A 21539-nucleotide genomic window follows, 5' to 3' on the forward strand; every position below is an offset into this window, starting at 1 on the left:
CAGCATTTGTTGCCCACCCCTAATTGCCCTTGACAACCAAATAGATTGCTAGGCTATTTCAGAGGGCAGTTAAGAGTCAACCACATTGCTGTGAGTCTTGAGTCACATGTAGGCCAGACCAGGAAAGGACAGCAGATTTCCTTCCTTAAAGGACATCAGTGAACCAGATGTGTTTTTTTTTAATGACAATTGATGATAGCTGCATGGTATCATTACTGAGATTAGCTTCCAATTCCAGATTTGTTTTTAACGAATGAATTCAATTTATTAATTGAATTTAAATTCCAGCAGCTTCCGTGGTTGGATTTGAACCCATATCCCCAGGGCATTAGCCTGGCCCTTTGGGGTACTAGGTCAGTGACATTACCACTACACCACCATCAGTCACATGCAAAGGAGGTGCCCTCCCAATGACTCTGAAAACTCTAGCACGATCACTGCAGGAGGATGGCAACAGGCTTGTTCGCAGAGACAGAGTGGAGCTGGATCCTGATTATTACCAGGATCATATTTTTGGTGGGGGGTGGATGCACGGGGCTAGTAGCCGCACAATTAACTTCAACATGCCATAGGAGGTGAACTTAACAATTGACCCATGGGGAAGTCCAGACCTATACACCCTATACTCTAAAGTATCAAATAATTTCAAACTTACAATGGTAATAAATACCTCTAAATTGTAAACATTTTTCAAGTTACCGCATTCATGTGCAGGCTTGTTGCTTACAATGGCTCCATCTCTCTTTGGAGTATTGTAATACAGAGAGCAAATAACAGTTTATCTCACAGGGCAGAGAAATCCTTACCCATCATTGTTTATATCCATGGCGGCCACTGCATAGCCAAAATATGCTGTTACCTGCAAATCAAAACCCATACACTGACTAACACAGTAAATCGGGTTCATTGGTTGTCACAAGTATGTTTCAAACTTTAGCACTGGCATCCGTCACCTTGACAAGCGTGAAATTCTATTTCTACTTTATATGGCATAACAATCAAATATTTACTGAATATTTCTATGCTTACAGTACATTCACGCTCTGCTTTCTTCATGTGAATCTGGAACCACTTCACATTAACACTAAACTTGTGTTGCATAAATCGGTTGTGAATCGAGTGTGGAGGCCTGAACTGATTCGAAATAAAGTGGAATGAGCTTATCTTCTCAAGGAAGTCAATCTTGCTTCATTCCTGTATTGTACAAGGCCCTGACATTGGATTCAGGCTGCATTTACACTGTAACCCCAGTGTCTATATGAAGAAAATCCACTTTGAACCACCACTTCACTTGTAGCCTTAATGCACTCAAAATTCTCACAATTCTTCTTTGCTAAGAATTTTGCATACATTAGGTAAAAATGTAAAGGCTACCACAGGGCATCACTTACTTTCATTAAAACATGTCAGGGAAAACCAAATTAGACAAAGGCTTATCTCAGTAGTAGCACTCATATCACTAAGTCAGAAGGTTGTGGATTCAAGCCCCACTTCAAAGACTTGAGAACAAAATTCAAGAGCTCCTGACAGCAGGCGCAGATCGTGATGCGGGATTAACCCATGCCCGTTCCTTCAGAACCTGATGAAAGGCTATTGACCGGAAACATTCACTCTGTTTTTCTCTCCACAGATGCTGCCTGACCTGCTGAGTGTTTCCAGAACTTCCTGTTTTTATTTCAGATTTCCAGCATTCACAGTATTTTGCTTTTGTCTTCTCAAAGGGAACTTGCATTCTGGCTGCAACAGGCGCTGGAAGTGACTGGGGGAAGACATTCTGAGCAGGAACATGAGTGATTGTAGCACTACAGGGCAGAGAGTGATCTCTGACACAGCACTAGAGGCCTTGGTGCATGAGTTGGACAGGAGGAGACAGGTCCTCTATCCACAAGGAGCCAGGAGGCTCTCCAGACAAACTTTGCAAAGGCAATGGGACCAGATAACCATCACTGTCCTTGCAAACAGTGTAGCTCCAAGGACCTGGATACATTGCAGGAAAGAAGTTTAATGACCTCACACAACTTGTTAAGGTCAGTAAATCCATCCTCAAATGCCATTTCCTTATAAGTAAACCACTAGCCTCACAAACTGCTCCATTCACCACACCCTCTTCACTCTCCTACCAACAATCTCTATCAATCACGACTCATACCTCACATTCATAGCTTCACCTCACCCTCACATGCTGAGTACTGGTGCAAGCCTCACATGCACATCTCTCAGCTTGCACACATTGCCAGCTATTCAACTATGACAACCATACCACCCAAACACATTCCACCACACACTCTGACACATTTTTCTCTCTCTCTCTTACAGGACAAGGTGGTGCACAACAGCAGGCAGCAGGAGCTAACTGGCAGGGGACAGGTCCGGCCGCATGTCCTCACCCCGATGGAGGAGATGGTGTCGCCATTATTGTAGCAGCCATGACTGAGGTTGGGGCTGAAACAATTGAAGATGATGTTATGCTCATACCTAATCATCCTTCTCACATCCCACTTTCCCCCATCCCACATTCTCTTCTGATTTACAAGCTGCAGATGGTTTAACGATGCACCTCTTGCTTTCCCCCCACTTCCATCATCACCACCTTAATCCTTGTGCATTCTGCTTTCTGAGACCCAGGAAATGCCACCTGGCCAGGCAGTGACGCAAGAGCAAGACGTGGACGAGGAAGAAGGGACAGCTGGATGAGGAACTGTCACTTGCTCCAACACTCACAGCCATCAGCTCAGATACTGACATGGCGTGCACTTTAGAGGGTAGCTTAGAGGCAGCAGAGGATTCAGATGGGCACCTGGATGGGGCCACGTACAGAGGAAAGCTCATGGATACGTACACCGAAATGCTTGCTGCATTGGCAAGCTTGCCAGAAGGCTGCTGCTAGTGTCAAACAGCATGGAGGAGTGCGGTACCAATCTTGTACATGGTTTTGCACAGAGCTTGGAGCCCTTCCTTTACAGCACGGAAGTGGTGGCCAACTCCACTTGCGGGCCCAAGCATGATGCAATATCTGATGACCGATGTCTCAGCTCCCATTGCAGCACAAGCAGAGCCAAGCAGTCTGAGTGCTGCAGTAGAAGATCAGCCTGAAGTCATGCAAGCTCAGAATGCAGTCATCATCGCTGTGGATACCACTGTTCAAAGGGGCTTGCAGGGTCTCAGCACACCAGGAATCTGTCCTCCAATCTAATCCGGGGAGAGCAGCAGTGGCTCCGTGGTGCACGAACCTGCTTTCTCCTCTCAGGATGACACCTTTCTGGTGGCTCCCACCACTGCCGCTCCACTAGGGGTCCTTGCTGCAGCCAGTCAGCCAGCCAGCCCAGACTGCTGCCACTCATGCCGAGGTGGTGCAGTCCGGAACTGGGCCTTCTATGCCCAGAACTGTTCTAGGTCATCCTCCAAGACCACCTGCAGTCTCCCCCACTGAAAGTTGGAAGCCTTCCACCAGCCATGCTGCAACCACTGGGGTATTACTGCATAGGAGCACTAGGACAGGCAAAGGTGCATGGAAGACAAACAATTAGAGAGTGGGAAAATTGAGATTTATATGGAATATTGGATAGTTTGTTGGATAAAGTTGGTATGGAATTGTTATTTTGTGGTACAAAACAAAAAGAACAAAGAAAATTACAGCACAGGAACAGGCCCTTCGGCCCTCCAAGCCTACGCCGATCCAAATCCTCTATCTAAACCTGTCGCCTATTTTCTAAGGGTCTATCTCTTTACTTCCTGCCCATTCATGTATTTGTCTAGATACACCTTAAAAGACGCTATCGTGCCCGCGTCTACCACCTCCGCTGGCAATGCGTTCCATGCACCCACCACCCTCTGCGTAAAGAACTTTCCACGCATATCCCCCCTAAACTTTTCCCCTTTCACTTTGAACTCGTGTCCCCTTGTAATTGAATCCCCCACTCTGGGAAAAAGCTTCTTGCTATCCACCCTGTCTATACCTCTCATGATTTTGTACACCTCAATCAGGTCCCCCCTCAACCTCCGTCTTTCTAATGAAAATAATTCTAATCTACTCAACCTCTCTTCATAGCTAGCGCCCTCCATACCAGGCAACATCCTGGCGAACCTCCTCTGCACCCTCTCCAAAGCATCCACATCCTTTTGGTAATGTGGCGACCAGAACTGCACGCAGTATTCCAAATGTGGCCGAACCAAAGTCCTTTACAACTGTAACATTACCTGCCAACTCTTGTACTCAATACCCCGTCCGATGTAGTTTTTAAATTCAGGAGTGTCATCAAGAGGTCAGTAGTAGAGGGAATACAAGGCATGTGATGGTTGTTGAATGGGGAATTGGGGTTGTACTCACTGGTGCCTCAGTTGGGTGAGCCAATCACGGGCAACCCAGCCAGAAAGGGTTGCCTCCTGCCTTTGTTCTCCACCTCCTCCACCTCTTTCTCCTCCTCCCCCTATCTTCCTCCTTTTCCTCTCAGTTGCTCACCGTATACTTGGTCGTAAGGGTTGTTCCTCTTGATGGTGAAGCTGTGCAGGATGCAGCAGACTAAAACAAATCGTAACTCAAGTTCTGGAGAGTACTGCAGGACTCCTCCAGAGCTATCAGGGCACGGAAAATGTTCTTTAAGCAGCCCAATGGTCTGCTCAATGACATTGCGTGTGGCAGCATGGCCCTTGTTATATGAATGCTGTCCACGTAGGGTGCACATTGGAGTCAGGTGGCCAGCAGATAACCCTGGTCACCCTTTGGTCTCTCGTGGTGGCTCAAATGCTGATCGGATAGCAGACTGGTGGCAGAATAAAAGCATCATGACTATTGACAGGATAGCAGGCAGTGATGCCCTGAGTATGGCCAGCAGAGGGAGCTTTACACCAATCCAAAACAGTGCTTTTAGTTAAGTACAAAATAGTCGTAAAATAATCTTTTGTTGTGCAGCATATTTTGAATAATTATTATTTAAGTGCATGATAGGAAAATAAGATTTGTGGAATATCAGTTATACATTTAGCATTGGTGTTAACATTGACTGTAAGAGGAAACTCTGATATTTAACAGAACAGGGGGAATAAAAGTGTACAGAAATCTGAACTATATGTAACAGGAATGCATGTGGTATTGAGTGGCGAAGCCCACAGACAGCAGAGCCTCCCAGTCCTTCCTGTCATCTATCACAGAGGTCTTAGATGACGGCAGGAGGGAAAGACTGGACAAGCCACTAACTCTGGACGAGCTGACAAAGGTCGTCGAGTCCTTCGAGACGAGTAAAACTCCCAGAAGTGACGGCTTACCGGTCGAGTTGTACTCGGCCCTGTGGGACTGGGTCGGCCCGGACCTGCTGGAAGTATACGAGAGTATGCTCCTGGCCGGCAGCAAGTCAGAATCCATGAGGAAAGGCATCATCACCCTCATTTACAAGCGGAAGGGGGAGAGGGCAGAAATCAGAAATTGGCGGCCCATCTCACTGCTTAATGTTGATTACAAGATTCTGTCCAAAGTCATAGCCAGTCGAGTCAAGTCTGCTCTGGAGTTGGTGATCCACCCCGATCAGACCTGTACTGTACCCGGCAGGAAGATCTCTGATAGTCTCGCGCTACTCAGGGATACGATCGCCTACGTACGGGACAGGAGGGTGGACACCTGCCTCATCAGCCTGGACCAGGAGAAGGCTTTTGACAGGATATCGCACACCTACATGATGGACGTGCTTTCCAAAATGGGGGTTTGGGGAGGGAATCTGCAATTGGATCCAACTGCTCTACACAAACATCAGTAGCACAGTCTCAATCAATGGGTGGGAATCGGAAAGTTTCCCGATCAAATCTGGAGTCAGACAGGGCTGTCCTCTCTCCCCGGTCTTGTTTGTTTGCTGTATTGAACCCTTTGCTGAGTCTATTAGGAAGGATGCGAGCATAAGAGGGGTGACAATCCCAGGCAGCGGAGGCACTCAGGTTAAAACCTCCCTGTACATGGATGACGTCGCCGTCTTCTGCTCAGATCCGCTGTCCGTGCGCAGACTGATGAGCATCTGCGACCAGTTCGAACTGGCCTCGGGAGCCAAAGTTAACCACGGCAACAGCGAGGCCATGTTCTTTGGGAACTGGGCTGACCGATCCTTTGTCCCCTTCACCGTCAGGTCAGATTACCTGAAGGTGCTGGGGATATGGTTCGGAAGGGCCGGGGCGTGCACCAAAACCTGGGAGGAGCGAGTAGCCAAGGTACAACAAAAGTTGAGCATGTGGGGGCAGCGATCTCTCTCCATTGTGGGTAAGAACCTGGTCATCAGGTGCGGGGCGCTCACGTTGTTGCTCTACGTGGTGCAGGTCTGGCCCATACCCCACTCCTGCGCTGTGGCGGTCACCCGAGCCATTTTCCGCTTCATCTGGGGATCTAAAATGGACCGGGTCCGGAGGGACACGATGTTCAAATCTCTGGACAAGGGCAGGAGAAATGTACCCAACGTGGCCCTCATCCTGATGACCACCTTCGTGTGCAGCTGCATCAAGCTGTGCGTAGATCTCCAGTACGCAAACTCCAAGTGTCACTGTGCTGAGGTTCTATCTGTCCCCGGTGTTGCGAAGGATGGGCCTGGTCACATTGCCGCAGAACGCTCGATGCAGTTGGGCCGTGCCGTACCACCTATCCTTCGTGGAGCAGTTTCTGCGGGAAAACACCTTTGACCACCGGTCCATCAGGCAGTGGTCTGCACGGAAGGTCCTCAAGGCCCTACGGGAAAAGGAGACGGTGATCCTGTCGGATGGTTCCCCGAGCAGACCGGCAAAGTCATTTGGCGGAATGCCTCATCACCAGAACTTTCAAACAAGCACCAAGACGTAGCTTGGCTGGTGGTGAGAAGGGCCGTCCTCGTCAGATCCTTCATGCACACCCGAAGTCTCGCCCCCTCCGCACAATGCCCCCGCCGTGGCTGTGGTGGGGAAGAGACGGTTGCCCACCTCCTCCTGGAATGTGTCTTTGCAAAGCAGGTGTGGAAAGAGATGCAGTGGTTTTTGTCAAGGTTCATCCCAAGCAGCTCTGTAACATGGGAGTCTGTGCTCTATGGGCTGTTCCCAGGGACGCACACCGAGACAAACATCAACTGCTGCTGGAGGACTATCAATTCGGTGAAAGACGCCCTTTGGTCTGCCCGAAACGTGCTGGTCTTCCAGCGCAAAGAGTTGTCCACCACCGAATGTTGCAGACTGGCACATTCCAAGGTCCAGGACTACGTGCTGAGGGACGTACTAAAGCTTGGGGCAGCCGCAGCAAAGGCTCAATGGGGAAAGACCACAGTGTAAGGTCCCTCCACCAAGCTGAACTGAGGGGCTGGATCCATGGGAAACCCCGCGAACTGTATCGGGAAAATTTTGTGTGCTGTAAATATAAAAATGTATATGGCATGACAATGAAATGGAAGGGTTGTGAGGCAACTCGTGATTGTATTGAAGGAACCTGATCATCTTTGCACTGTTTATATTTTTTGACTTTTTGCTGTTTTAAACTGTTTGGGAATGTAATTTTTACAGATTTTATGAATAAAGTATATTTTGGAAATTAAAAAAAAATTGAGTTGCACATCAAAACCCAGGTACAAATTTGTCTTCAACAATAAAAGGGACTTGCATTTATATAAGGCATATTGTGATTTCAGGAAGTCCCAATAGCCTTCACAATGACTGTCAGAATGGAGGGAAACGTAGCACCCAATTTACACACAGCAAGATCCCACAAAAAGCAATGAGATAAATGATGTCGTGGTTGTAGGAATCAATTTAACCACATTACCTTACCAGCTAAATGGAAAACAGTGTTGTTCAAGGTTGCAAAAGAGTTAACCATTTCATACCTGCTCACCCACGATGGTTTGTTGGGTTGTCATATCTGAAGACTTCAGAATAATTACCTGTCAAAGCAAGAGGACAACCTTTATGGTTTACATGCAGTATATGTCTAGCTGAGCTCTGAAATTCCGGGACTCCCATCTGCCCGTAACCCAAGTCTTAGAGCTGGTCCCAAATTATGGGAGACAGGGACATCCCCCTAACTAGACAGGACAGCCCATTCCAGAACTGGCGCATCAGCGGTGCCCACCTCAGTTGGCCTAAAGGAGATCCATAGAGTGCCAAACCACACTGATGTCAGAGCTAGAGGCCCTTAAGTGGCTGAAGCAAAATTGTCTGGATTTCTGAGAAGGACAGTTTTTTCAGGGATCACTCCCTTTGCTGGTGATTCTTTTGGGGGCTTTGGGAAGTCCAGGGCAGCACCTGCATCAGCTCTCAGCACCAAGGGAGAACATAGTCAGTGGAATTCATGGGATGGCCACTGAACTCCCCCCGGCACATCCCAAATCAGTCTCCAGCCCTGGCTATTGTCAACGGGGTTCAAACACCCATTTACTATTTGTCACTTCCCTGAAGTAAAAGATTATCTATTATGACTGGATGAGGAGGTTCAAAGTATAAAGATAAATAATGAACTTCTACATGCCAAATAGAGAGACGTTTTCAATAAAACTAAACAAAAGTTCTTTACTTTTTAGAAAAGAACTTCAGCCTATGTTCATTGCAGATCCCAAATTATTCAAATCAAATGTCAAAAGTAACATTTTTTGCAGTGTTGGGAAATCTTTCAGACCACTTGGTCACATTTTGTGTTTTTTGGCCGCAGAAGGAGTTTGGCGTAATTTATATTAAAATGATAATGTTTAGTCAAATTTAGCTCGCAAGCAATCTCCATAGCAACCAAAAGCTGGCAGATCTGGGTTAAGCAGAAGAACTAGTGGTGCCTCTCGCATTCCACTTCAAGTTGAGACGCTGGAAGCTGTTTAGACATTCCTGTAAAATGTTCAAACACATTAGGTGTTGGAATGTCCTATTTAATCTTTGGTTTAGACATTCAAATGTTGGAAATTACAGTATAAACAGGCAAATTTTGTTTTCTCATCTTTTAGTCAAAGGTATTGCTGATGGAACACAGAGTGAGGGAAATGTCCAGTCCAAAATGATGAAGCTCCTGAACTTTGCTGGCTCATAGTCATAAATGGGCTTTAATTTGGTTTCATTTTGCATTCCTTGCAAATCATTGAAAGAGACAGGCCCATGGTTGGCCGATGGAAAGAAAAAAAAACAGCAAGTGTGCAGAAGCATAGTTAGTTCCATAAGATTGATATGAGCTTTGCAGTTTTACTCGACTGGAGTGGGGTTGAAGTGGATGAACTAGGATACAATGAGCTCGAGTCCAGCGAAAAAAAAAAATTCAAAGCATTTGTTTAACCTTAATCACAGTGCATATTACAGAGTATCACTAACATTTATTTAATAAATTATACATACAGAACCCAATGTGTTTTCCGCCCTGGGAGCTCCTAAAAGGTATTCTGTAAAAAGAACAGATAGATTAAAGCTTTGCTTGATAAAGGGTGAGTCAATTACCAGATTATGTACAAAATTGGTGCAAGCACAGGACAGTTCCCCATAGCAACTCATGGGGTCTGGGAGGGGGAATCCCATGCTGAGCTGACTGGTAGGATGACCCAGCAGGGGGTGGGGGTGGGTTGGTGGTTTGGGGGAGCTGGTGGGGGGAGGGGCGGGGGGGCTTGTTGGTAAAGGCATTCCTGGCGGGGCCTTGAATGGATAAGCAGTGAGCAGGTGTTTTTGTCTGAGCCCAGGAGAAGCATGAGTACAACTGTGGCGAGGCATCTTAAGTACACCAAGATTTCACAAATAGCAATGTGGTGAATGGCCAGTTAATCCATTTTTAGTGGTGTTGTGTGAAGGATGAATGAACCCAAGTACATGGTGGAACTTCCTGTGTCGTGAACTGGGCTCAGTTAGTTGCCCTCCAGCCTCCGAGTCAGAAGATTGCAAATTCACACCCTGCCCCAGGACTGGAGCACATAATCGGAGCTGAAAATATCAATACCTTGTGCCATTTTTTTCTGCATTAAAGGCACTGCATATATACAAATAGTTGTTGTTTAAACTGCAGTGAAGTACATGTTGTCCTTTGAGTGAGATACTAAATCAAGGCTCCATCTGCCTGTTACAGTGCCTCAGGCGGTTATACAAAATCCCTATACAAAGAAGCGAGTTTTTCTGGGGTCCTACACACATCCTTTCCTCAAATATCGCTACCAAAAAAATCCAGTTGAACTGGTCATTCATCTCACGGCAATTTGTGAAATAGTTGCTGTGCAGAGATTGGCTCCTGTAATTGCCCCCATGACAAGAGTGAGGGCAAATCAAAATGTATTAATTCGCTCTGAAGCACTTTGGTATCTGCTCCTCTATTTCTGGCCTCTTGGGTAGTCCCAATTTTTATTGCTCCACCAATATTGGCCATATGTTTAGCTGCCAAGGCCCAAACCTCTGGAATTCCCTCCTTAAACCTCTCCACTTCTCTACCTTTCTCTCCTCCTTTAAAAGGCTCCCAAAAACCTACCTCTTTGCCAAGCTTTTGGCCATCTGCCCTAATATCGCCTTATGTGGCTTGGTGTCAAATTTTGTTTTATAATGTTCCTTTGAAGCGCTTGGAACATTTTATCATATTCAAGGTGCTACATAAATGCAAGTTGTTGTTGTCCTCAGAGATGTATAAGGCAGTGTATAAAAGTAAGTCTTTCTTCAAGTACTGCCATGGGTCTTTTGTCCACCAGAATCACATGGGTTAACATCTCATCCAAAAAAACAACGGGGGAAAGATTTCGTTACACAAACTATATCAATTTGTCAGAGACAGACAGAGCCACAGCCCACTACCTGCGTGGCCCACACGGGTTTCTTAAATGATATCAGTGCTGCCTGCCCCCGGGGAATCAACACAAGTCTGTATAGTGTCGCTTATGTGAACAAATTTCTCCCCCAGCTCCTCTGCCAATGGACCACTTCCTCTGCACTGTGCCAGAGAGTCAGAGAGCCTATCAAGATGGTGTGTTCATGATCAAGGGCGGGAAGCCCCAACCTGCTGACTCAGAAATGAGGGTGTTATCGAATGAGGCAAGACGGCAAAACTTGGCTAAAAATAAAAGCAGCAGACACCAGCTGCTCTGTCATTGCTCCAGTCAGTCTGAGTTTTTGCTCTGCTTCTCAATTAGAGTCTAGGTTTTCTGGCACCAACCATCCAGAGACCAGCACTGCTATTTCAGAGTCAGGTTTCTATCACAAATTAAACTGCAGTTAAATAAAATAGACAAACAGATTATATGAATCTGAAAGTTCTGGATAGCACCTTGGAGTGCAGGGTGCTGTTGGAGATTACAAGTAAAGCACCCATTCACTGAGCAGTTTCAATCTGCAGCACCAGCTATATGTGCCAGTGCAGTGGAGGAGTATCTGTCCCCCATTCTTTGGCACTGCCTTGTACATTGCTACGTTTGGTATAATGCTTCTTGCTTGATTCCAAAATTTCAAAGGCTGTAAATGATACTGTTTAGTATGTGAATAATTTGCTGATTGTAATAAATTTATCACGAAATGTTGCATGTTGCAACTTTTTCTTTAAATAGAGAAACCTCGCTGAAGAGACAAGGCCCACCATGTGTAATACTGTCAACCTTTGTTGAGAGTCGATCGTTTTTTTTGCTATCCAAGCCACAGCTGGGTTATTTGATAACTAGTCACTAAAGCCTATTTTTAGTCTAAAACTAGGTGACAAAGAGATGTTATATATGCTGAGAATCAAAGAAAGAACAGATAACATTTAAGTTTAAATAGGTTAATGTATTTAAGAGAGCAGCAGCTTGCATTTATATAGCACCTTTCACATTGCCAGGACTCCCCAAAATCCTTTACAGCCAATGAAATACTTTTCAAGTGTAGACATTGTTGTAATATAGAAAACGCTGCACCAATTTGTGCACAGTGAGGACCCACAAACACCAATGGGGTGACGAGATAATTTGTTTCTTTTAAGTGATGTTGGTTGAGGGGTGAATATTGGTCAGAGCACTGGGCAGAACTCCTCTTCAAAACTGTGCCATAAAATCTTTGCCATCCACCTGAGAAGGCAGATGGGGCCTTGATTTAATATCTCACTCAAAAGGCAGTACCTCTGATCGTAATCCCTTCGTGCTGCACTACCAACCTAGATTTTGGCTTGAACCCATAATCGTCTAACCCACAGCTTTACCACAGAATAAAGTGCTTATCAACCCTCGAATTTACATAGACACTTGGGGCCCCGATATTTATATTGAGCAGGAGGGAGAGGAATTATGGGCGGGAAACCCGGAAGTATGGGATTCCCTGACCTCCATGGAATTTTAATCTTACGACATGAGTGATTTTTTTCCCCCGGGTTTCTTGCCTGAAAGTCAGCCTGTCTGACAGGCTTAGTCACACAAAGAAAGACTCCAGGATAGACTGCAGCCTAGGAACAGGTAAGCTTAATGCTGGACGGATGAAAGAGTACAGTGGGGTGGAGAGTGGGTAGAGTGGTTGTGTGGGCCAAGGTGATTGCAGGGGGTATTGTGGGTGATCGTTGGGGGGGGGTGGGGAGCAGTGGTGATCACAGGGGGTGTTGGGGGTGATCATTGCGGGGGGGTTGGAGCTAGTTGCAGGGAGTCCTTGGGGTGATTGTTGGAGGTAGGGGATGATTGTAGAAGGGTCAGGGAAGCTGACAAATTGTGGTGGCAATCACTGAGGAGGTCAATGTTGGAAGGGTTCTGGGGGAGATCATGGTGGTGAGGTGGGCTGGTGATTTACAGAGTAGATTATTGGGCCTGGAGACAACACTTCTGCTCCTCCTAGCCCAATGCTGTAAAGGCACTTACCTTATGGATCCAGCCCTTCTCGCCTCCTTTTATGTACAGGGTTGCCCAAGGCTAGGAAAACCTGGCCAACAGCAGTTAAAAATAGAAACACTGTTAAAAAAAAAATGAGGGCACGTGATTCCTGAGAAAGGATTGGCCACCCATCCCTCGTCCTTCCTCGGTTAAAACCAGAAGTGGACGAATTTGGGGCGGATTCTGTTCCTGATTAAAATTTTTACTTCTCACTTGATCCACACCCATTTTTGGGGATTAAAATTACCCTCTTGGACTCCAAAATCCCAAAGCCCCTGCTCTGCCCAGCAAGACTCCTGGCTGTCCTCTGTTCAGGCCACTTACCCTGTCCCAAACACTGAGGGGGGGATCATTTTGATAATTGAGGTGCTGGTACAGGGACAACAATCAACCACCCCAACTGCCCATCATAAAAGTGTAGGGGCACATTGTCACTTTGGGCGGAGGGGTGGGAGGACAGGCGGGATGAGACAAGTCCTCAATGGGCCAAAATGTAATGTAAAAGATTTTCCAATTTTACATGCAATGGATTGTAATTTCCATTGCATGGTCGGTCATTCCCTCTGGGATTGATCAGCTTTGACTAGCTGAATGATGGATCCCACACCAGTTGTCAGCAGCCATGGCTTTCACTAGGTCCAGTGAAGGTACAATGGGCTGAATTCCTGGTAATACTACACAGAGGTGCCCCAAACACCAGCTGTACATGCAGAGGCAGCAGACAAAATTCCCATCCACTTCCTCCCAAAATCTAAATTTGTGACTTGACATTTGTGGAACAGAAATCAAGTTGTCCCAGGCTCTGGCTCAAATTACTGTCTCTCAGATGCACAGGCCATCATTTCTGCCCTCCCTAAACAAGGAATTTTGGCACACAGTGTTGAAAATTGTAGAATTAGGTACTAACACTATATTAGATACATATGCTAATAAACAGCTTAATACTGCTTAATACCTATTGGGTCAGGAACACACAAGTCCCACTGTTGGTGACTATAATGAATCCACTTGGGACAATGGGTCTCTTTAACCTACATAAATCTAATTTCTATAACCTATATAAACCTCATTACTTTAGCAAGTCCGCACTTATGTCACTTACATTTTGCCATGACATGCAGAAGATGCAATTATTGGAACATGGTTTTATGGTGTCCCTCAGGATTTGTTCGGCTGTCAAGCACTGCATTAAAATGAGGCTTAACTAGATCCTAATCAAAAAATGTTGAGAATTTATTTCTCCTGTATTGTGCCACTTTTCTCCAGATAACGTAAAATAACTCAAGCTAGAGACCCTCAGGATTAATGGGGCAATTGTAATAACACGACATTGCCTGGAATAGTAAAAGAGACTAAACTTTACCTTTTACAGAGTCCCCCGTGAATTCCCCCACAGCAAGTGAGTAGCCTGGAAAGCAGATATGTTCAGGTTGTAATGAAGGTAATATCATGAGACACATATTTCACCACCTTTCAAGCTGCATTTAACATTGCAAATCTTCAAGTGTAAGCATCCTGATACTCTCTCCTCCTGAAAAATCACATCTTCCACTAGAATCAGAATATCTGACAAGATTACCAATCTGACAGTTAACTGACAAGATAATGTGGGATTCAGTACCAACACGACAATATCTTCAATAAGCTTCCTTTAAACATCAACGCTTTGATAGATCATATCTCTGATAGGAGTTTAACAAGGATGTATACCTGATGGAAGGCCAGCAGATGTTTTCAGGGGACAAAAGATCTTGCTGAGGAGTTTTGGAATAGGTTAAGTTCTTGAAACAGGCTGGATGTGAAGAAAGCGGTCAATGTATCAGCTCTACGTTAAGTGGCAAGCTTCATTAATGTTTAGATTAACTATAAAATAATACAAGTAACAAATGCCCTAGAATGTGGCATTGGATACCATTGGACTTGCGATGACAGTATTGTGTCACCATTTGGAAGTTATTGAGCAATTCTATCTACTAACTTGATCAAAATAATATGCAGGCTATCTTATTAGGGACACAGTAAGTTTTCTTAAGGAGATATTCATTGCAGAAAAGGCTTTTAATACAGCTTACTTAATTTGCAAGCTTCAGAGTGTGGATTTGTGGGGCCAGTACAGCCAAGTTGACTTACAAGAGTCAGCCAGGTGGAGGGGTCCTGGGGAATTCCTGCAGAAACTAAAGGGAAATTAAAGTAATGCAACTCCTATTGACAACACACACAAAAAAGAACAGGGAGTAGGTTACCTGCCAATTTCTTGAACATGAGAACAGAATAAGACACGTGGAAAAGCAAAAGGAGTGAAAACGATACATAGAAAATGGACCTTTATTTAAACAATCTAAATCATCTGTGTTTGGCTACATTACAATGTCAACTTACAATATTGTTGCACATGCTAAAGCTTACAAATGAAGCAAACCCTAAAAAAAACAATGTCCCTGATAAGACGGCTACTATCGTCACAGCTCCAATGGTATCCAATGCCAAAATTCTAGGGTATTTATTACTTGAATTACTTTACAGTTAATGTAAACATTAAATATGTGTTAACTGTACTACTGCCAGTACAAAGGGGAAAAATACTAAAGTAAAAAACTACTACAGCTAAGGGACTGGTGTTTCAAAGCCTGCTAAGTGCAGGTATGAAGGCGAGTGCGATTTGAAGATTGCGTTTACGGAGGTCGGCACTGGGACTGGCGCCTCAGGAACATGATGCTATTTTTAAAAGGGACGCCGGCAGGGAGAAAATGGGTGCACGCAAATAAAGCTCAGCTGCTTCAGACGTGTCTTAGTGAGGATATTTCTGCAACTGGAAGAGTTCAATGTCACAGTGGAGAGGGGCAGGAAACCGGAGAGAGACGTGAGCCCGTTGGCATCACAGGGACAGCTGTAGATGGCAGGGGAAGGCCTGGTGAATGTACAAAGCCCAGCTGAGGGAGTTCAGATGGGAGCAGGCTACTCTGACATTGGACAGAGCAGCCAGGATGAGCTGCGGCAGATGCAACATCTTGGACAGTGGGAGGCCAGAGAAGCACAGTGGGGTGGCTGCAAGGAGACAAGGGAAATGCCTTGAAGAGATGGCTACTGACCCCTCTAAGGGAGCCTCAGACAGAAGCGAAAGAACCAATACCACCTGTTCAGCAGGCCAACCATTAAGCAGGCCATCGGGTTTGTGAAGATGTGATTCTGGTGCCTGGATCAGTCTGGTGGCATCCTCCAATGCTCTCCTGCAAGGGTCTTGGTCATTGTGGTGGTCTGCTACACTCTCCATAAGATGGCCCTCCAGAGAGGTGTGGACCTTGAGGACAGTGAGGCCCTGGAAGGAGGTAGCTCATCAGGGAAGGAGCAGGAGGGAAGAGAGGAGGAGGAAGAGGCGGCAGAGTGGGATAAAACTGAACAGAGAGGTGCGCCTGCTGCACGGCGAGATGGTCTCTTCCTACCACCCTCTGGGAAGATGACCTCCATCCTCCATCTCACTGCCTCCAGCATTAAATCCAGGTGGGCATCGATGAAACGAGAGTCTGCCCTATCCCTACTGCTAGGCCTCAGCTTCCCTGTGACATCTCACTTCCCTCTAGTGCTGTGGAAGGCAGATCTCTCCCACAAGATAACCAGCAGCCTCAGTGATGGCTGCCGTGGGAGTCTAAATGAGCCCCACACTTGATCTGACCCACTGCCATTTTCAATCCCACTGGCTCTAAGAGGACAGGAAACCCGTCTCTATACCAAGTAAGGCTTTCACATTTGAAAATTACAATCTGAATCAGCTTCTCAGAAAATGCAGGTTTCAGACTCAAAACCAGACCAGGGTCCTGCTTCCCAACTTCATAATGAAAATCCAGCCCAAGGTGTCTGAAGTGGCTCAATGGTAGCCCTCTTCCACCTGAGTGAGAAGGGTATGGATTCAAGTCCCACTCCAGACAGTTGTCCAAATAATCTAGGCTGGTACCTCATTGCACTACTGAGGGAATGCTGTACTGTCAAACAAACTGCTTTTTTTGGATAGCACATTAAACCAACACCTGCCCTGTAAAATATCCTATCGCACTATTTTGATGAAGGGGAGTTCTCTCTGCTTTCCTGGCCATTATTTATCCCTGAACCAACATCACTAAAACTAGTTGCTCATTAGCATGTTTATGGGACCTCACTGTGTGCGATTTGGATCTTGTTTCCTACAACACAACAGTGCTGACACTTCACAAGTATTTTATTGTCTGTATTTATAATATCCTGAGGTTATGAAAATTGTTAAATAATTGCAAGTTCTTCCCTTATTCCCACAGTTCCCACACAAATGCTTGTGCTTGGAAAAAGGTTCTATGCACTTTTTTTAATGCCTATATTAAAAAGTGCACAGCAGAATTTAGCATGGGCATTCAGACCTAGTTTCTCACTGTTCCTGTATCCCATGCAGATACAATATATCAGCACCAAGTTTTGTTTCAGCAGCATGCCAGGGGAAAAACAGGAATGCCATTTGATTTTAAATGGAATATTTTGTGTAGTTTTAAAAGGACAAAAGCAAATCTGAAATCGATTAGAAAGTGTTGCAAAAGCACAGCAGGTCAATCTGCATGAGGAAGGGAATGAGATGTTAATGATTTGGGGTGTAACCCTTCAAAAGAGTTGCTATATTCTGGCTGGAGGAATACCATTAATAGGCCTGACGAGGAGCAGTAAGGATATGACCAAGCCAGGATAGCCAGAGTGGGGATAGATACAGGATGACAGTTCAGATGGGCTACCTTCATAAAGAGGCGGGGGGTGGTGGGGGGGTTCCACAGCTCAGTAACAGATTTTGCAATACTGCAAAGAAATGTGAAGTGTTGTACACTAGAATGAGTAGCCAAGGTCTGCCCGAAACTTGCTGGTCTTCCAGCGCAAAGAGTTGTCCACCACCGAATGTTGCAGACTGGCACATTCCAAGGTCCAGGACTACGTGCTGAGGGACGCACTAAAGCTTGGGGCAGCCGCAGCAAAGGCTCAATGGGGAAAGACCATAGTGTAAGGTTCCCCCACCAAGCTGGACTGAGGGGCTGGAACCATGGGAAACCCCTCGAACTGTATCGTTAATATTCTCAATTGCTGCAAATGTAAAACTGTAATTGACATGACAATTGTGAAACGGAAGGGTTGGGAAGAAACTCATGACATTATTGAAAGAAACTGATCTCTTTTGCAATGTTTGTATTTTTTCGTGTTGTTTGGAAACTGTTTGGCAATGTAATTTTTACAGATTTTTATGAATAAAGTATATTTTGGGAAAAAAAAAAGAATGAGTAGCCAAGGTCTGCCCGAAACTTGCTGGTCTTCCAGCGCAAAGAGTTGTCCACCACCGAATGTTGCAGACTGGCACATTCCAAGGTCCAGGACTACGTGCTGAGGGACGCACTAAAGCTTGGGGCAGCCGCAGCAAAGGCTCAATGGGGAAAGACCACAGTGTAAGGTTCCCCCACCAAGCTGGACTGAGGGGTTGGAACCATGGGAAGCCCCTCGAACTGTATCGTTAATATTCTCAATTGATGCAAATGTAAAACTGTAATTGACATGACAATTGTGAAACGGATGGGTTGGGAAGAAACTCATGACATTATTGAAAGAAACTGATCTCTTTTGCAATGTTTGTATTTTTTCGTGCTGTTTGGAAACTGTTTGGCAATGTAATTTTTACAGATTTTTATGAAAAAAAAGAATGAGTAGCCAAGGTACGACAAAAGTTGGGCATGTGGGGGCAGCGATCTCTCTCCATTGTGGGTAAGAACCTGGTCATCAGGTGCGAGGCGCTCACGTTGTTGCTCTACGTGGCGCAGGTCTGGCCCATACCCCACTCCTGCGCCGTGGCAGTCACCCGAGCCATTTTCCGCTTCGTCTGGGGATCTAAAATGGACCGGGTCCGGAGGGACACGATGTTCAAATCTCTGGACATGGGTGGGAAAAATGTACCCAACGTGGCCCTCATCCTGATGACCACCTTCGTGTGCGGCTGCATCAAGCTATGTGTAGATCCCCAGTACGCAAACTCCAAGTGTCACTACGTGCTGAGGTTCTATCTGTCCCCGGTGTTGCGAAGGATGGGCCTGGTCACATTGCCGCGGAACGCTCCGTGCAGTTGGGCGGCGCCGTACCACCTATCCTTCGTGGAGCAGTTTCTGCGGAAAAACACCTTTGACCACCGGTCCATCAGGCAGTGGTCTGCACGGAATGTCCTCAAGGCCCTACGGGAAAAGGAAACGGTGGATCCTGTCGGATGGTTCCCCGAGCAGACCGTCAAAGTCATTTGGCGGAATGCCTCATCACCAGAACTTTCAAACAAGCACCAAGACGTAGCTTGGCTGGTGGTGAGAAGGGCCCTCCCCGTCAGATCCTTCATGCACACCCGAAGTCTCGCCCCCTCCGCACAGTGCCCCCGCGTTGGCTGTGGTGGGGAAGAGACGGTCGCCCACCTCCTCCTGGAATGTGCCTTTGCAAAGCAGGTGTGGAAAGAGATGCAGTGGTTTTTGTCAAGGTTCATCCCAAGCAGCTCTGTAACACAGGAGTCTGTGCTCTACGGGCTGTTCCCAGGGACGCACACCGAGACAAACATCAACTGCTGCTGGAGGACTATCAATTCGGTGAAAGACGCCCTTTGGTCTGCCCGAAACTTGCTGGTCTTCCAGCGCAAAGAGTTGTCCACCACCGAATGTTGCAGACTGGCACATTCCAAGGTCCAGGACTACGTGCTGAGGGACGCACTAAAGCTTGGGGCAGCCGCAGCAAAGGCTCAATGGGGAAAGACCACAGTGTAAGGTTCCCCCACCAAGCTGGACTGAGGGGCTGGAACCATGGGAAGCCCCTCGAACTGTATCGTTAATATTCTCAATTGCTGTAAATGTAAAACTGTAATTGACATGACAATTGTGAAACGGAAGGGTTGGGAAGAAACTCATGACATTATTGAAAGAAACTGATCTCTTTTGCAATGTTTGTATTTTTTGGTGCTGTTTGGAAACTGTTTGGCAATGTAATTTTTACAGATTTTTATGAATAAAGTATATTTTGGAAATAAAAAAAAAAAATGATTATAATCAGGTAGGGATACGATCGCCTACGTACGAGACAGGAGGGTGGACACTTGCCTCATCAGCCTGGACCAGGAGAAGGCTTTTGACAGGATATCGCACACCTACATGATGGACGTGCTTTCCAAAATGGGGTTTGGGGAGGGAATCTGCAATTGGATCCACTTGCTCTACACAAACATCAGTAGCGCAGTCTCAATCAATGGGTGGGAATCGGAAAGTTTCCCAATCAAATCTGGAGTCAGACAGGGCTGTCCTCTCTCCCCGGTCTTGTTTGTTTGCTGTATTGAACCCTTTGCTGAGTCTATTAGGAAGGATGGGAGCATAAGAGGGGTGACAATCCCAGGCAGCGGAGGCACTCAGGTTAAAACCTCCCTGTACATGGATGACGTCGCCGTCTTCTGCTCAGATCCACTGTCCGTGCGCAGACTGATGAGCATCTGCGACCAGTTCGAACTGGCCTCGGGAGCCAAAGTTAACCACGGCAAGAGCGAGGCCATGTTCTTTGGGAACTGGGCTGACCGATCCTTTGTCCCCTTCACCGTCAGGTCAAATTACCTGAAGGTGCTGGGGATATGGTTCAGATATGCCTCGAACTGTATTGGGAAAATGTTGTGTGCTGTAAATGTAAAAATGTATATGGCATGAGAATGAAATGGAAGAATTGTGAGGCAACTCATGATTGTATAGACGGAAACTGATCACCTTTGCACTGTTTGTATTTTTTGACTTGATGCTGTTTTAAACTGTTTGGGAATGTAATTTTTACAGATTTTTATGAATAAAGTATATTTTGGACATAAGAAAAAAAAAATGATTATATCAGGTCGGCGTTAGGTATGTGTCATTAGACAGTAAAAGGAGGTCTTTTTGATCAGCTGGGTATCTAACACATGTGAAAATCCATTTAAGAATCTCCGAATTATTGGGAAGCCTACACCTATTAATATGACATGCATAGTCTGTACCCTTCGTAGCACCACCCGCATAGCTAAGTCAAGAGAGCATCGGCGAAAGTTGGTGGAGTCAAGGCTTAGGGTACCCAAGTGGTATTGAAATAGTGATAGACATAACCAGCTAAAATCTTACATTTAATAAGAGCAGGGCACTGGTCAGCTTTCCAGTGTTTGTTTAGCAAGGACCACTCTACCTCTTAGGGCATTGATCTGCATCATTACCTGCAGACAGAGGAAAGTTTCCATTTGCTTCTGATAGGTCTACTGTTCCAGGTTCCAATAGTTCACATTTTGGACTGAATTTGAGCAACTTGTACCATCCCTAACTATGTGTATCAGATATTCCAATCAGCTTTGCAATTCTAGCGCTCCCCCTATCTAATTTACAAGCGGTTACCAAAAAAGGCATCAATAATTACATGCTGAAAGGACGTGATCCAGCAGTACTAGAGACCAGCATCATGTTATAAGTTATAGAAAAATCATTCGCGTCTTACCCTCAAAGTTGTCATCTTTTGTCCCTTTTGCATCTTTAGTTTGTCTCTTGTACACGAATACGCTCAGAAGATTATTACGATCATAATTGTCGGTAATGTGTTTGATGTTGGCAGCAATTAACTGACCTGAGCAGAATACAGGAAGTTTAAACAATCATCAGCACGTTGCACTAACAGATTCTTTATAGACTACACAAGTTAGGTGGTTCAGAGGCAAGGTGTGTAGATGCTCTATATGGCGTGGAATGATAGGACAAAAGCTGTGATTGATGTTAC

The 21539-nt window shown here is 45.8% G+C and overlaps 1 protein-coding gene across 1 annotated transcript in view; it reads right to left on the reverse strand.

Moving 5' to 3' along the window:
- Positions 1-21539, reverse strand: part of LOC137348072 (integrin alpha-8-like) — a 108679-nt gene that overhangs the window by 60324 nt on the left and 26816 nt on the right. Inside the window, exons 7-11 of the mRNA XM_068013232.1 lie at positions 21264-21389; positions 14113-14157; positions 9301-9344; positions 7815-7871; positions 807-859 (exon numbers count right to left, since the gene is read on the reverse strand). Of these exons, the coding sequence (XP_067869333.1) occupies positions 807-859; positions 7815-7871; positions 9301-9344; positions 14113-14157; positions 21264-21389 (325 nt within the window). The remainder of the gene's footprint in view (positions 1-806; positions 860-7814; positions 7872-9300; positions 9345-14112; positions 14158-21263; positions 21390-21539) is intronic.

Source organism: Heterodontus francisci, chromosome 33 (genome assembly GCF_036365525.1).
Source record: "Heterodontus francisci isolate sHetFra1 chromosome 33, sHetFra1.hap1, whole genome shotgun sequence".
Classification (NCBI taxonomy): domain Eukaryota; kingdom Metazoa; phylum Chordata; class Chondrichthyes; order Heterodontiformes; family Heterodontidae; genus Heterodontus; species Heterodontus francisci.